Raw genomic sequence first — 15,969 nt, forward strand, 5'->3', positions numbered from 1 at the left:
TGGCTTGTTAATCTGTAGTTGGTATGTGGGTAATGTACATAGCAACTAGCAGGGTGGTAATTTGATCTTTTGTTCTGGGAGACACACCCTAATAAGAGAGAAGGGTTCTGTCAAACTTGTTTAGCTCATCTCAGCCATGTTATAGTGAGGTGAAACAGCTCCAGAACTTTCCTGCTGTGTTACCCTCATGCAAGGGAGACGGGATGCAAGTTAGAGCCAGGTGTTAGGATATTTCCAACACCAGGTTGACTTGGGCAGAATAAAACTTGCAATTTGAGGCTTAAGCTGCCACACAGGAAAATGACTGACCAAATGGCAAAGTACTTTATGGCAATGGTAATAGAATGAGATGTCTAAGGGAAATTAGCTCAGGCTAGAAAGTGCAGATGTATTGCTAAAGAAAATGGTGAGTTTGTTCACTGCTTATTTGTAGCAGTTTTTCACAGCAAAATTGCTATCGCTTTTTGCAGTATATATTTGTTAATGGATTTTTTTTTGTTGGTGTAGAGAACACAATTGAGCTTCCTTCAAATCAGTGAATGAATCCAGATTCCCTTCTTCCATCGGATTCTATGTTGATTTATGCCCGTCCTCCCTCTGCTGACTGTAATTACTTGAACATATCTGCCAGAGGCAGTTTCTCTCATCCCTTGCCAGTGAACAAGCCTGGCGTTGGCTCTGAACCTGTGGTAATATTGCACCGTGCGTCTTTCATTAGGCTATGCTGGGCAATGTTGGCCATGCTCCCTTTGCCATGTACTTTACAAAACATCCCTGTAATGGAAACGAGTTGAAGCCTGATCCATGGGAAGTGTTGATAACAAAGTTAATTCTTCATTATGTTCAGTGCTGCATTTTATGGAGGGTAGCCTGGCTGAAAATGTGTGATATTAGTAATATTGTTGAATAGCAGTGGGAGTGAAGATCACCAAACACATCTTTCTTTCTTACTCTGGGGAAAAGAAATGACATGACAATGTTTTGGGTTCCCATTTCTTCATTTTCACTTCTAATTTCAAATCTGTTCTTTCTCTTGGATTCCAACAAAATAACTGCCTAGCTTCATTAGACTGGTACAGTTCTCAAACTTTTGTCATATCTACATATGGCTGAGCAGGAAAGAAATCGTTATCTGACACGTAGCCCAGAATACATTTTTGCTGATCAGTGCATCAGCACTGTGTACGCCAGATATAGCTCAAAATGTGTACCTAGTTATGACCTGTAACATATAAATTAAACTCAGCAGCAAATCTACCTAGAATCCTTGTACCTACCTTAAAAGGTAAAGGTAAAGGACCCCTGACAGTTCAGTTGCAAATGACTCTGGGGTTGCGGCGCTCAGCTCGCTTTACTGGCCAAGGGAACGAACGTTTGTCCGCAGACAGCTTTCCAGGTCATGTGGCCAGCATGACTAAGCTGCTTCTGGCGAAACCAGAGCAGCGCACGCTACCTATTTATCTACTTGCACTTTGACATGCTTACGAACTGCTAGGTTGGCAGGAGCAGGGACCGAGCAACAGGAGGAGGAGGAGAAGAAGGGTTTGGATTTGATATCCTGCTTTATCACTACCCTAAGGAGTCTCAAAGCAGCTAACATTCTCCTTTCCCTTCCTTCACCACAACAAACACTCTGTGAGGTGAGTGGAGCTGAGAGACTTCAAAGAAGTGTGACTGGCCCAAGGTCACCCAGCAGCTGCATGTGGAGGAGCAGAGACGCGAACCCGGTTCACCAGATTATGAGACTACCGCTCTTAACTAGTATACCACACTGGCTCTCCCCATCACGGGGATTCGAACCACCAACCTTCCAGTCGGCAAGCCCTAGGCACAGTGGTTTAGACCACCTACCTTAGCCACTGTCAAACCTGGTTTTAAATTTTAAAAGTCTGATACCTTAAAAATAAAATGGTATTCAAGGAAGCAGTGTTGCTCCTGAGTGCGCACTGACTGTGAGTGCATGGCCGGGGAAGATTGCTAGAAAATATGTTCGACATTTTAAGTGTTGTATATTGCATCCTTCTGTTTTTTAGTCAAATATATGATATAGAGATGATCCGGAAGAATCTTAAAGAGTGGGAAGCAGGAAAACGAACAGAATTCTCACATCTAAAACCAGGGCATGAAAAGAAAAACTAGTTAGAAGCTGCTTCCAAACTGGAAAACTGCAGTAAAGAAAAGAAGGTTGAAAGGCAGCTACCTAAGTATGCCATTTCTTACACTAAGTTGTAAAATATATGAATATAATTGGTATTTTGAGGGAGGCAGCATTGCTAAATTCAGGGCTTTTCAGAGGAAGGATGAGTTCATTTAGCCTTAAACCTCAAACTTTTTATAAATGGTAAGAGGTCTCAATGCCAGTGAAACTATGAATACTATTAAAATATATCCAGAAGTACTATTAAGGCTCTGCTTTTGACAGAAAATCACTGCAAACTATAATTTTTGGCTCCAAAAATCTCTTCCAAATTATATGTGGTGACTTAGCGTGCCACTTCTTCCTTGCTTTATTCTACTGCTTTCTGGAAAGGGTGGAAGTATCCTACCAAAAGCCTTTAGATAGACCTGCCCTACGCACATTAAAATGTGTGTAGGACTGGCTTGCAAGAACCAAATCCCCAATACAGTAATCCAGGGGTTTTCAATCTTTTTGAGTCCATGGCTCCCTCACACTGCCCCACCGGGGCCTGGGAAGAGGATCCCTCCAGCCTTAGTGGCCTAATGGGGACTGGCCAAACATGAGGCCAGCACCATACCTTGGGTGCTGCCAGGTCTGCATGGCAGAAAAGCTCCCCTTCAGTGCCAGGCACTCAGCTCCCAGGTAAGCCTTGCTCACAGCAAGCACAAGAAAGGCTAGTGTGTTGCCTGCCTGCCAGTCCATTCCCAACAGCAAGAGCTGGCTGGGAGCTGAGTTCCCTCACCTGCTTGCTTGCTTGCTTGCTTGCTTACTCCGAGGCCGCCTCTGCTCCTGGCAACCAGCACCCGCTGGCCAGCCCCAGAGGCATCATTCACCTGCAGAGCTTGTAGCCAAGGCTGCTGCAACAAACATCTGCCTTTGGGAGGCAGAGACACAAGAGGGCATCAGAAGGAAGGAAAGAGGGAGAGAGGCCAGTGTTGCCCGTAGCACCCCTGACAATCATTCAGTGCACCCCAGAGTGCCACGGCACATGGGGTGAAAACCACTGCAGCAATCTGTTTCTGTTTGTACACTGTGATGAGGAAGGCAGTACACATTTCCACTGTTTGCACCATTCCTCCTTCAGACTAGCTTTTCAGATGTGCATGTTCAACACTGGAGTTGTTCATTACTTCCATGTATGTCTTGGGCTGGCTGAGGTAAGACGACAACGAGGGGTGGCTTGCAGTAGACCCTGGGGAAGGCTCCAGAAGACTTGGCAAGTCACTGTCTGATCCACAGGTGTTTGATGCTGAGGATCCTAAGGGTGCGGGATCCAAATTTTCCTCATCCTGCGCTCAAGTCTCATCAGTCACCACAGTGAGATCCACACGCCCTGCCTTCCTCCCTCTCTAGAACTGTCAGAGGCCAGTACTGAAGCTTCCTGTCACTCTGTCCATCCAGCCTTTAAAGTTAGACACAGATTCTACCCTTGCCTCTCCAGAGGGGGGTGCTGTGCTTGATTCTTCTGCCTCTCAGGAGGTAGGAACACCTTCCCTGCCACTTAAATCTCAGACACACCAATGGATGTGTGAACAAGTGTTCCAGCCTCCCAGGTGACATGTGAGATTGCTTGCTAAGGAACCAAACTGCAATTCTGTGCTAAGTTTCTCTCTCTCTCTCTCTCCCCCTGCCCCCCTCCGGGCTCCAAGAGGAATGCAAGGGGCATGTTGTCAGATCAACGTATTTCACTAAGCTTCTCGAAAGAATCACCCTCTGAGTTTGTGTGCTTCGATTGGGCTTGCAGCAGAACAATAGGTTGCCCTTCTGTGAGACCAACATAGGTCTTAGAACCATTTTGCACAGTTCACACAATGAAGGGCAGAGCTGGTCTTCTGTAAAAATTTCCTGCTGCAACCTTCCCTCACATTAAAACTCTTGTGCAGTAAACCAGCACAGCAGGAAGAGATCAGCGATGAAGGCTTTTCTCTCTGATACGGTAGCTTACAACACCAAAGTCTTCCTCCTCACGACCACCTTGGGAAAGTGCTAAAGTGCTAGATGCCACAATTCTGCCACGTCACACTCTGTAATGTGTAGGATGTTGCTTTGCCCTAAATTCACGAGCAGCAGGAGGATGTGATAAAATGGACTGTATTGGCTGTAGGCGAGATGTTGCTTTTTGCATAATTCCTCGTGTTTAGAAATTTGTTCAAGTAGACCTAGCTGCTTCCCTACTGTGCTAATGAAGTGTAATGGCGGCATGTCTGCTGTTTTCTTTCTACTGTAGGGGAATGCTCATGAGCAGTCAAAAGGCTCCTTCATATCTCTGCTTATTAAGTGGAGATACGGTTATCCAAAAATCTCCTTGTCACATGATCAGATAGATCACGGATTGTTTCCAGGCTGCCGCTGTTTTGCAGGAGAGATTCAGTCACATACTGGATAATCTTTAAGACCGCACAGTGAAAGAGAATTAAGGAAATCAGACAGAACTAATGTGCTTCCCTTTGTGCAACATGTGGGATAAAAGTGTGCTAGGTGTGTAAAGTTTGTAAAAGTAAGAAGGCAGTGAGAATGGTGGGGGGAAATGAGTTGCAGGGCATGTTTTTCCCTAAAAGAGAGTTCTCCCTCCTTTTTTAAAACAAAAACAACATATTTTTATTAATGATTTCTTGGTTTACAAAAGTATGTGCAGTGTTTCTTTTTTCAAGTTACATTTTCTACAGATCAGTTTCATTTGCTGAGACATTAGTGTTACATTAGGAAGAAAAGGGGGAAAGAGGTGGAGGGGGGAATGGTGAGTGGGGGTGGGGTCAGGTGGCAATATTTCTATTCTACTTAATGTTGTGTGGGTTTTTGTGTCAGCGTCGCTTGTGCGGGTTTTTACTATTCGCTTGTGTTCCTTTTACTATTCACTTGTGGTGAGAGAGGTTGTGGTTGGCCTAGATCAGGGGTCTGCAACCTTTAAGACAAAAAGAGCCACTTGGACCCGTTTCCGAAGAAAACAACAACTGGGAGCCGCAAAACTCGTCATTATAAAAATAACTTTTTTGTCATTTTTTATTATTTCTTTGTTTGACCCCTCAGAATTACTCCTCCTCATAGAAATAAACGTTAAATTAACAAGTTACATTTTTTTCTGTGTGTGTTCTTCACTCCCCTTCAAAACAGTGACCAGCGTACATGCCCCCTTTCAATGCAGTGACCAGCGTACATGCCCCTTACAATGTAGCTGGCGGGCGGGCGGGAAGGTGACGTCGGGACGGTGCGTGACTAACGCACGCACCGCCCCCTGCGACGTCACAGCCAGTACAGCGCCCGCCACAGTGGGGAGTGTCGGGGCGCACAATGCGCCTCCTCCCCTCGCTAGTATCTGCCCCGGAGCCGCAGCAAAGGTGTAAAAGAGCCACATGTGGCTCCGGAGCCACGGGTTGCAGACCCCTGGCCTAGGCTGTGGTGAACTTTGTTTTCATGTGTGAGTGGGGTGGGTGGGTGTTTTTGAATCAGGTTAGCCATATTGATTCGTACGCTGTTGGTGGATTCTTGTCGTTGTCTTGTTGGGCTGTGTAAGGCGTCTTCTTCTATTTGTCCCCGTGTCGGTTTAAGTTTGTTGGTTAGTTTTTCTAATCAGGCTTTTTTCTCCCTCCTTTTTTCAGCACATGTTGCTCAAGGTCTTATGACGCCATTGGCCAAGCCAGCTTTTCATCCTTTTACACACACAGCCCCAAACTCCCTGCTGTGATGGGGAAGGGGAATAGAATACGAAACATGGTCTTGCGTGAATGGTATTGCTTTACAGAGAACTTTCATTGACACAGAGGAATGCAATCCTTACAAGTCAGGACCTAGTTCCCAAATCTGTTTTGGTTACCTCATCAAGGAACACTCCAGTTAGATATGAAAGGTACCATGTGAAACTTCTGGTAAAGCTATAGATCTTATTACGCAACACATTCCTTTAGGCATCCCAGTAATGAAATGGACTACAACCAGAAATGCAAAATCTATAATCACAGTAAGTGAGCGGTGCCTGTTACAAAATACATCCCTCCCAAACTTACTGTAACACATGTTATTAGAAATAGGGTAGTTACTTTGTAATACCAGCATTGAATTCCAAAGCTGACTGTTTTTATATTGGTCAATTGAATTAGGCAGTTTGAATCAGTCTTCTTATACGTTAACTGTTGCTCTTTATTTACCTTAATATGCTGAGTGACTCCTGCAGAATTTGAAAAGCATGGCCACTAGAATTAAATTAGGACAATTACCTTTATTTGCATTAATTACACATCATTTAACTCCTGCGGGAAAAGATATAGCACCGTTGCAATAGACCAAATTTGGGAAACTTGGCTCTCCTAGATGTTGCCGAATTGATTATTATTATTCCTGGAAGCTTCAAGTTATTGTTTATTTTCCAGCAGTAACTAAATATTTAAATTACAATGTGGTGTATGTATCCCACAGCAACAGCAGCCTTGGCAATGCCTCTTCATCTCACAAACCAGTGTGCATTAAGGTATGTTGGTGGCTCCACCATTGGAACACAGTACCCAGAAAGAATCTCCTAATGCAGCCATTTTGCATTGTATTTACATTTTGCTGCTTGTTAGTTGTGAGATGAAAATAGATGGCAATCAACTCAAATGATAACTTTTATTAGCCACTGTATTCTAGGGTCTAGATAACCTCTTAAAGTCTTACAAGGGTACCATTGACAGGATATAACTTCTAGTTTCTCTGATCCTATTAATTTTAATTGATCTTTATATATGTGTGTATGTGGATGTGTATTGCATACCACTTAGAAACCACAAATTTAAGTGATATATAAATTATTCTAAATAAATAATAAATGATTACTTAGCAAGTAGCAGCAAGGACCCCTGTGTGATATAGCCTGCTCACCAGACAAGGTTTAACTGGGTGGACATATTGGCTGCCCATGTCCTAAGTATGATCTTTATCTGCCCTTAGTTCTTCAGTAGTCATTGAGTAAATTCTATATGTTACTGGTTAGTAATACCTGGTTAATGTGAGTGTTTCACTCCACATAAATATTTAAATCCTTAATCTTCTCTTTTGCCACACGGAAAAAGAAGTCAACAAGACTAACCTAGAACTAAAATATGGATATCACAAAGAGCATTGAAAATCTTCTTCAGTAAACTTTGACAGTAGCAAGCAAGTAATTACACAGGAATTTCAGAAATGTTGTTTAAATAATTAGTTCTTTATGCATTGAAAGCAAAGCAGGCTCATACTTGGGTGTAGGCACTGGAGTAAAGGAAGTTGAATGCTCTGAAATTGATAGCCTCGTTTCTTCTGGAATGTGATTTGTCAAATGAGGTGCATGCGACGCACTCCGGATTTCTTTTTCTTTAATTGATGTGGATTAAAGAAATGCACCACACCTCTGAATTAACCAGTTGGTGAATGGTGTGTGTGATCAAAGTATGAATCATAATGCTTTAAAAGCTAATGATTTATCACCACAGTGATATGATATATTAATGGCTTAAGGGGACGTGTAGTAAAATAGACCTTGGCTTTTAAACAGCAGTCATACAACAGTTGCCAAATGCCATTTTTGAAGCAGTCTTTTTCTGTTTTTCTGAGCCAGAACAGTAGAGTGGGCAGGGCTGGATTTAGCTTGGGGAGAACTGAACAACGCTATCTTTGCTGAGTGTTCATTTAAATATAATGTCATGCTGGCTACCAAAGCGATATGAGCAGGAAATCCACAGCTATTAGACATCTCTAATGTCAAAAACATATCAAAGGCAGGTAAGAGGCTCTTATCAAACCTTTTTATGAATAGCAATGCCCTATCTAATACATGATATCATTACCAAGGCTGTGGGGCAAAGGTAGCAGACACAGGGATGTGGGGATTAGTTAACATAGTTTGCGTCAACTTGGCCAGTGGAGAATGCTGCGCATTGCCTGCTGGGAAAAACCTCTGTTCTGTAATTCCTTCTGTATGCAGTTTCTAGTGAGATTAGACATTGTGATGCAAAGTATGCGCTGATCTCAATATGCAGAATGAGCTATTTAATGATGCCCAGCATGTTTCAGCTAGATGAGGTATTCCTCTAGGATTTTATTTTTTTAAAAAAAGAGTACAACCTACTCTTTCTTCAGTACATTGAGATCGATTCTCTTTTTTTGTCTACTCTAGTTGATGCATCCCATTTTTTGTGTGTGTTGAAAGTACAAGTTGTCAGCTAATTGCATTTCTTAAATGTCATACTTACTAAAGTACCTTAGAAATAAAACTGTTGACTGCCTGTGATATTTATTTATTAGGGACATTTTTAAACCTCCCTTCATCAATTAATCCCAGAGTGGACTAAAACAGCAATTAAAGCAACAACTGTAACAAAATACTATTATTATTATTATTAGTATTACTATTATTATTATTTTTAAATATAATTTCTAAGTTTTCCATATTTCATTACATTTCCATATAAAAAATAAAAAAATCCATCACTTAAAGCATTGCTTAAATAAAGCATCAACTTCCTTCCCTCCCTCTAACAGACTTCCACACACCTTTACCAATTTCTTCACATTCCTATATCCACTTTTTTACCTTATATCAATCTTTTAGCAATCACCTTCTTAAATGTAAATCAGCTCCTTAATTTCCCATTACCAAACATTTCAACACAAACCTACAAACGTTTTCAACTGTTTACAATTTTATTTCATATAAAGTATAAATTTGCCCCAGTCCTTTTGAAACAGTTCATCACTCCGATTCCGGATCTTTCCCGTCAGCTTTCCCAGCTCCACGTATTCGACCATCTTTACTTGCCAATCTTCCAATGTGGGGAGTTCTTGCTGCTTCCATTTCTGGGCCAGGAGTATTCTTGCAGCCGTTGTGGCATACATAAACAATTTTACATCTTTCATTTGAATTTCCTCAATTAGCCCCAACAGAAAAGCCTCTGGTTTTTTACTGAAATTATACTTTACATTTTTCAGTTCATTATATATAAAATCCCAAAGGCTTTGATCTTAGAGCAAGTCCACCACATATGCAAAAAATTCTCCTCTTTGTCCTTACATTTCCAGCAGGCTTTATCCTGATTCCTGTACATTTTGGCAAGCTTACTTGGTGTGATGTACCAGTGGTACATCATCTTCATTAAATTCTCTTTAAGTGCCAGTCATGCTGTAAATTTAATTGTTTTTGTCCACAATTTTTCCCACCTCTCAAAATCGATGTTGAGTCCCAAATCCTGAGCCCATCTTATCATAACACTTTTTACCTCCTCATTCTGTGTGTTCCACTCTAATAATATCTTATATATTTTTGACATTATTTTCCTTTTACTACTCAACAGTTCTGTCTCAATTTTAGATTTATTACTTCCAAATCCATTTCTTTTATTGTCTTCTCGAAACACACCCTGTAGTTGGTGGTATTGCAACAAATTATTATTATTATTATTATTATTATTATTATTATTATTATTACAAATAAAATACATAATAAACATTCCAGCATACCAATTGCAGCAGCAGACTGATGTTCCACAAGTCTCTGGGCAAACAGATTTTAACCTGGCACTTAAATGTCAACAATGTCCATGCCAGGCTTACTTCCAGAGAGAAGGTAGGTCATAACTGGGGTGCTACCACCAAGAAGGCCTTATCTTGTGTCATCACCCTAGTGCTGGAACAATGAAAAAGCTTCCCCTTGATCTAAGCACCCAGGCAGGCTGCCAACATGAAGTGGAATTTCATATACCTGGTCCCTCAAGTGATATCAGAGGGCTTTATAAGACAGTCATCTTAAATTTAGCCTAGAAATGATTAGGTCATGCAGCTTTGACCTTTCAGGATCAGTGTTCAGGATCCTTGATGTCTGTCTCCATTATCTTGCTTTGGCATACTGTACTAACTGTAATTTCCAGATTGTCTTTAAAGGCAGCCCCATGTAGAGGGCAATATCAAAATGATCAAATAATACAGACACTAGTATAACTGTTTAAAAAGATGAATGCCATTAGAAAAGAATGGTTCAGAAGAATGGTAATTTATGAAGGGGGCGGGAAGACATTTGAGGGTCTAGCAGCTATTTGTTTTTCTGGCTTGAATGTCGTTATGAATGCATTACTAATGCGTTAAGGCATAACAACCTAGCAGTTCCTGCCAACCTAGCAGTTCGAAAGCACGTCAAAGTGCAAGTAGATAAATAGGTACCGCTCCGGCAGGAAGGTAAAGGGCATTTCCGTGCACTGCTCTATGTTTCGCCAGAAGCGGCTCAGTCATGCTGGCCACATGACCCAGAAAAACTGTCTGTAGACAAACGTCGGCTCCCTTGGCCAGTAAAGCGAGATGAGCGCCACAACCCCAGAGTTGTTCACGACTGGACTTAACAGTCAAGGGTCCCTTTACCTTTACCCTTTAACCCTGTATGTTTAATGAAAGTTGCAGGAATGAATTGCAATGGGAACCTGCAGATTATGAATAGAGACACAGTAGGGTAGACATAGTTTTGAACAAACTTTCAGGCCCTTGAAGTAAAACACCTTAAGAATGCAGCAAATTTGTTATCGGGGCCATTTCCCTGATATAATGTCACCTGTGCCCTCATTAAAAGATAGCATAGTCTTGCATTCCTAAGCATGAATAATCATTAGGGATGCTGATAGTCAACTCAAAACGTGTGGTTGCCCCTGACATTACTACAAACCTACAAAAATCAGTGTGAGGTTGGGGTCAACGTGTCTTCCTAGGTGAACTAGGATGGAAGGGTAGAGATCATACTTGCAGCTCCTGTGTGTTTCTGAAACCTACTGAACACAACAGCGTGGGTCCTATTCTGCCCCTTCTCTATGTCCAAACTTGGGAGGGAGATTGGAACTTGTCACACTCACCAGGATAAGGGGGCTGGGGAGGTTTTTCACCATTCTGAGTAAAATTGCAGATTTGAGAAATAACATCCTATGAATATGTCTAAAAGGGCTGCGTTCTCTTGTTTCCCATTTTCTGAAAAGACAGCTTATGATATGTTTTCTTTCTAGGCAGCTACTGGGAAAAGTTTTGGGAAGAACGACTTCCGTGCTGCTTTGGAAAATGGAGTCCTCCTGTGTGAGTAAGTATTTTTGACAAGAAAAGGCTAGCATTTATCTGTAAAGCTTTTTAAAGCTGTTGATGAGTGCAGCAGCAGAAGCAGTTCTGCTCTTCTCAGGCTCACAAGACTTAATATTTTGCTTTGTCTTCCAGGATGCCTTGCGCATGGCTAACATGAAAAATGTTTAATTGCAACTGAAAATATAATTGTGTGCGCTCTTGTGTGTTTTATTTAATGCATTTCTCTTCTATACTTTGTTTGATGCATATAAAACTAAACATTAACCACCTTCAACAGAGGCAATTTTGGTATAAACCTATCCACTTCTATTATTCCCATGCATAATGTGGCACAGTCCTCCTCTTCAGCCAAGTGATGCCAAAAAAATCTGCAGAGAAGGTGGGTTGTATCAACACTAATTCTGAGGATCGTTTAGTTCAGAGGTTGGGATCCTGTGGCCGTCCAGATGTTGATGAACTGCAGCTCTCAGAATCCCTGGCCATTGGTCATATTGGCTGGGGCTGATGGGCACCCAACAACATCTGGATGGTGCTGGTGTGTTTTTCAATATGTATCACATGATACATATCACATGCAATATGTGTCATGTGTTTCCCCATATGTCCCTACCACCCCAATTCCAACATAAGTTGTGACGTGGTAAGAGAAAGAAATACACATGAGCATTCATTTGTATTTTCTCTCAAAATATGCATTTTAAATATATGTATTTTTTTAAAAACTGAGAATGTTTTGGAACATTAGAAAGTGTGTTCATCAGTGGAGAACCCCAAGTTCTTATCTGTACATTAGCCTGGGATGTGTGAATCAAGTCAGTTTCTGTTGAAAGTCTATTTACAACTAAATTCCTCAATCATCTGAGGAGAGGGAGCTTTCTCTTCCTGGCTTCTCTTACATATTATCTAGCAAAAGGATACCCCAAAAGTGTCAGTATTTGGGAGTGCTATGGTACTATTCTCCCAGTGCCCCAACCTTTTTAAACATCAGCATGGTACTTCTCCCTCTCTTCCTCTGCCACATGTTTAATAAGTAGTTGTGGTTTTTGGAAAGGTTTAAAACTCCTACCAGGTACCCTTTTCAAAGATATATTTTCCTAAGTGCTTTTGTCATATTTGGCAATAGAAATGTGAAAATATCTGGCATTTGGCAGATGGGACTGCCCCCGTTTTTGAAGCTTCCCTTCATTCATACTAATGGGCACCCACTTGCAATCAAGAAAGATCTTGGATGATAGCCTTTAGAAATGAAATTATTTCTGAGAATGCAAAGCTGCACTGCTGCAACTTGTTTAATTCTATGGTTAGGGTTTATAGATCATTCACTTGATGTTCTCCCCTCCACTTATTCTCAAGTATTTGTGAGCGAACTGAGAAAAAAATGTTTTTACCTGTTGGCATGCTGTTGTATATAAATGGAAGACCTTCAATTACAGCGATCTAGGGCACCAGGCTTGTGGGAGACAGAGCTGTTACTGTTTCTGAAGTTTTATTTTGCTTCAGATACTGTATTTATAGGCAATTTTTCAACTTTGTCATAATGAATCTTCCTAAATTAAGACCTTTGGAGTCCATGCCTCATTCTTGGTGGGGCTGGTTCACACATATAGCTCACCACCTGACAACCATCACATCAAGTGATGACATGCATGTGTGATTTATCTTAACGCCTTTCAGTAGAGTTAGTCCACAAAACCCTGGCAAGTAAGCAGTTGTGATATACTTGCCTGTGTGAACCACTCTGTTAGGACTGTCAAAACTGGAGGCAGAATATTGATTGAGTTCTGCCTTGTTAAAAATCTGCTTTGGGGAGACTTGGGTGCTGCCTGTTCACATAACACTGTGTAACTGTAGCTGCTGCCAGCTGGACTAAGCCCAGCGTTCATTTCAGCTCCAGTTTTGTATATTTAACTGGTCAGTGCTCTAGTTGGACCTGCTTTTTAAGTGTATGATGAATCTCCCAGTTGTGTAAATTGGCTGTGATGCATATGCTACAAGAGGGTACTGAACAACTTTGTTCCAAGTCACATTTGTTTGTCCTTCTCTGTAGTAATGATGGGAGTGATGACTAATACTTCCCCCCCTCTTCTTCGTAGCAAAGTGTAGTCTTATCTTACATGGGTGGTGTTTGCTTTTGTTCTGTCTGGGTAAGGGAACTGGTCCTTGCTTGGTCAGTACAACTTTTCTAAATGAAGAGCACAAGAGTTCCCCAGAAGCTTATTAGAGGCTATTCCCAATGAATTGAAGTTCATGAATTCCCAAAATTGAAAATGGTGCATAAGCCTCTCTAAAAGACAACCCCGCCCGTCCCTTTCACTAGTCTCTTCTTACAATGTGATGGTTGCATTCTCTCTGCAGTTGAAGCTGTGGTGAGGCCAGCAAAAGGTCTGGCCAGCAGTTCTTGTGAACCATCAGCTCTAAGACACTCCCAAACTCTCACAATGCACAGGGGGGATTCCTTGGCGGGTAAATCCAAGGGTTCCTTGAAGGTAGAAAGTTTGAAACAACTTTTTTTAAAAAAATAGCAGGTTGCACAAAACTAAACAGAAAAGATTCTTGTCTGTGCAGGCAGCCTCATGGTACGAACAGCAATATTTTGTGTAACTACCATACATTGTATTTGTTTAGTATGTATTTTCCCATGCTTAAAGATTTTTGTTTCTTTGTTTTACATTTCCCAGTCTTTTGATACTTACGTGTACACATGCATATGTTATATTTTTTATCAGTAGAAAAGCTGAGGCAAAGGCAGTTGTCATCTGTTTAATTGATTCATATAGTTTAAATGAGAGGAGCAGTACTTTGTAATTTTAATGCTTATGTTTAGCCCTAGAGTAAAATTGCATTATAAAACCTGGTTAACTCTCATTCTTTTCTAGTCTAATTAACAAGATCAAACCTGGCATCATTAGAAAGATTAATCGTCTGTCAACACCAATAGCTGGTCTGGTAAGTCGTAAAGAATATTTTTGCATTGTCAGTTTTGCTTTCTGGATTTTGTTTATTCAAATTAGCATTGGCAAATTGGATTTTTAGAGGTGATATTAATATAAGGTTTGGGTGCAGTACTGGCCATTTGTGCCCTCTCATCAGCCCCAGTATGGCAGGAGGTCAGGGATGATGGGAATTGTAGTCCAACAACATCTGGCTTCCCCCTTGTTGTTTGCATGTTACAGTATATACTTACTAGATGTTCACAACATGTTCTTAATGTATTGATATTGGTAAAGCTATGCCAAGCCTAGTAATGTACAGCAATATTTTCCTTGAATTGGGTTTCATCTCATTCTTCATACCAACACAATTACTAAGCATTACTAATGTTGCCTTTAAAAGGATAGTCGTCTCTCTCTCTTTACTTCCTGCCTCCATATGCAACATCTGGGTCAAGTTTTAAAGTAACTTATCTAGTGTTTTATTCACTCCCACCATGATCCCCTATCTTTTCTCCAATGATGGTATTCATTTAAATTTAACAAACTCTCCTGCCGTTGCTAAGCAAATGAATTATATTTTGAAACAGCAGATTAGTTTGTTTCATTGCACCATTTGAAACAGAAAATGTATTTTTAATAGGGATAAGCAACTTCAGGTCTAGGGGCTCTTAACACTTCCTATGTTGGACACATTAGCTATTTCCCCCCGGGGGATACAGGTAGATATATTTTTACACCACATTCCCTTGCGCAGTGAGTCAACATTTAACCCTTCCATAGCAGGAAGAGTGATACTGAACCAAAATAGACATTTTATGGCAGATTACCACTGAAGAAAGGGTAAAATTGCTCCTCATCCAATCTGTGTAGCTGTTATCCAAATGCTCATTCCCTATGGCTGCTGCTTACCAAAGAAAAGCATGTTGGGGCAGATCCATCATAGATGTCTATGTAGCATCTAGCGTGGTCCTCAGAAGATGAGGAGAACTAGAGAGCAACTTTATTGCTGATGGCATAAGTGCAGTGCAGGGGGGGGGGGGACCAGAAGCCTTGGTATCTTAAGGTGAGCATCCGTGTTATATAATGAGAGGGGCTGTACCAAGACACAGCTCTTCACCTACTGGAAGATGTTTGGGAGAAGGGAGGTATTGATAGCCAGCCTTTTTAGATGTGTTAAAAATATCTCACCAGTTGGAACGTGAGTTGCTGACCAAAATGTTTATAGGTAATAAATTATTTTTAAAACGAAACAAAGAAGAGGTGAGTTCCCTCAGGTGAAGTAGTATTTTAATGCCTTGGGCATGGTAGGTAGGATTATTTTTAGAACAGAACCCGTAGCATTCTTCACAGTACTGTTCGTCACTAAGCACATTTGAATGTTATTTCTCTTGAAAATGTTTGGGGAGCGATTGAACGTTTTGAATCGGGCATTGTGTACTGCAGGAAGGGCAGCATTCCAATTAGCAAATTCCATCTGTGTGATGCTCTTTACATAAAAAAAAAGCATGCAGTGAAAGCTGGGCTTCTTAAGCTGCAAATAAGATACGAATCGACTTGTGAAGCAAGCATTTCCATAGGAAAACTAAGAGTGTGTTGCTGGGGTGGGGTGGGGGTTGAGGAAGCTAAACTAAAAGACAGATAATATGTTCTGAAGTATGCATATCTAGGGCAAAGTAAAAGCCCCTCGCAGGTGAAGGAAGTAGTCCTTGCCATTACAAAACCTCACAATAATGCATGAGGGCATGGAACCAAACTTCTGCAGCAAAACATGCATTGTGATTGTGTTAGTTAGCTACACAAGTA

The 15,969-nt window shown here is 41.2% G+C and overlaps 1 protein-coding gene across 43 annotated transcripts in view; it reads left to right on the forward strand.

The window, feature by feature from the left end:
* LMO7 (LIM domain 7) overlaps positions 1 to 15,969 on the forward strand; it is a 150,686-nt gene that overhangs the window by 36,536 nt on the left and 98,181 nt on the right. For all 43 annotated transcript variants that reach the window (XM_083501047.1, XM_083501009.1, XM_083501031.1 and 40 more), the window contains exons 3-4: positions 11,164 to 11,234; positions 14,110 to 14,179. In XM_083501047.1, the coding sequence (XP_083357173.1) occupies positions 11,164 to 11,234; positions 14,110 to 14,179 (141 nt within the window). The remainder of the gene's footprint in view (positions 1 to 11,163; positions 11,235 to 14,109; positions 14,180 to 15,969) is intronic.

The sequence above is a fragment of the Podarcis liolepis genome (assembly GCF_965112155.1).
Source record: "Podarcis liolepis genome assembly, chromosome: 4".
Taxonomy (NCBI): domain Eukaryota; kingdom Metazoa; phylum Chordata; class Lepidosauria; order Squamata; family Lacertidae; genus Podarcis; species Podarcis liolepis.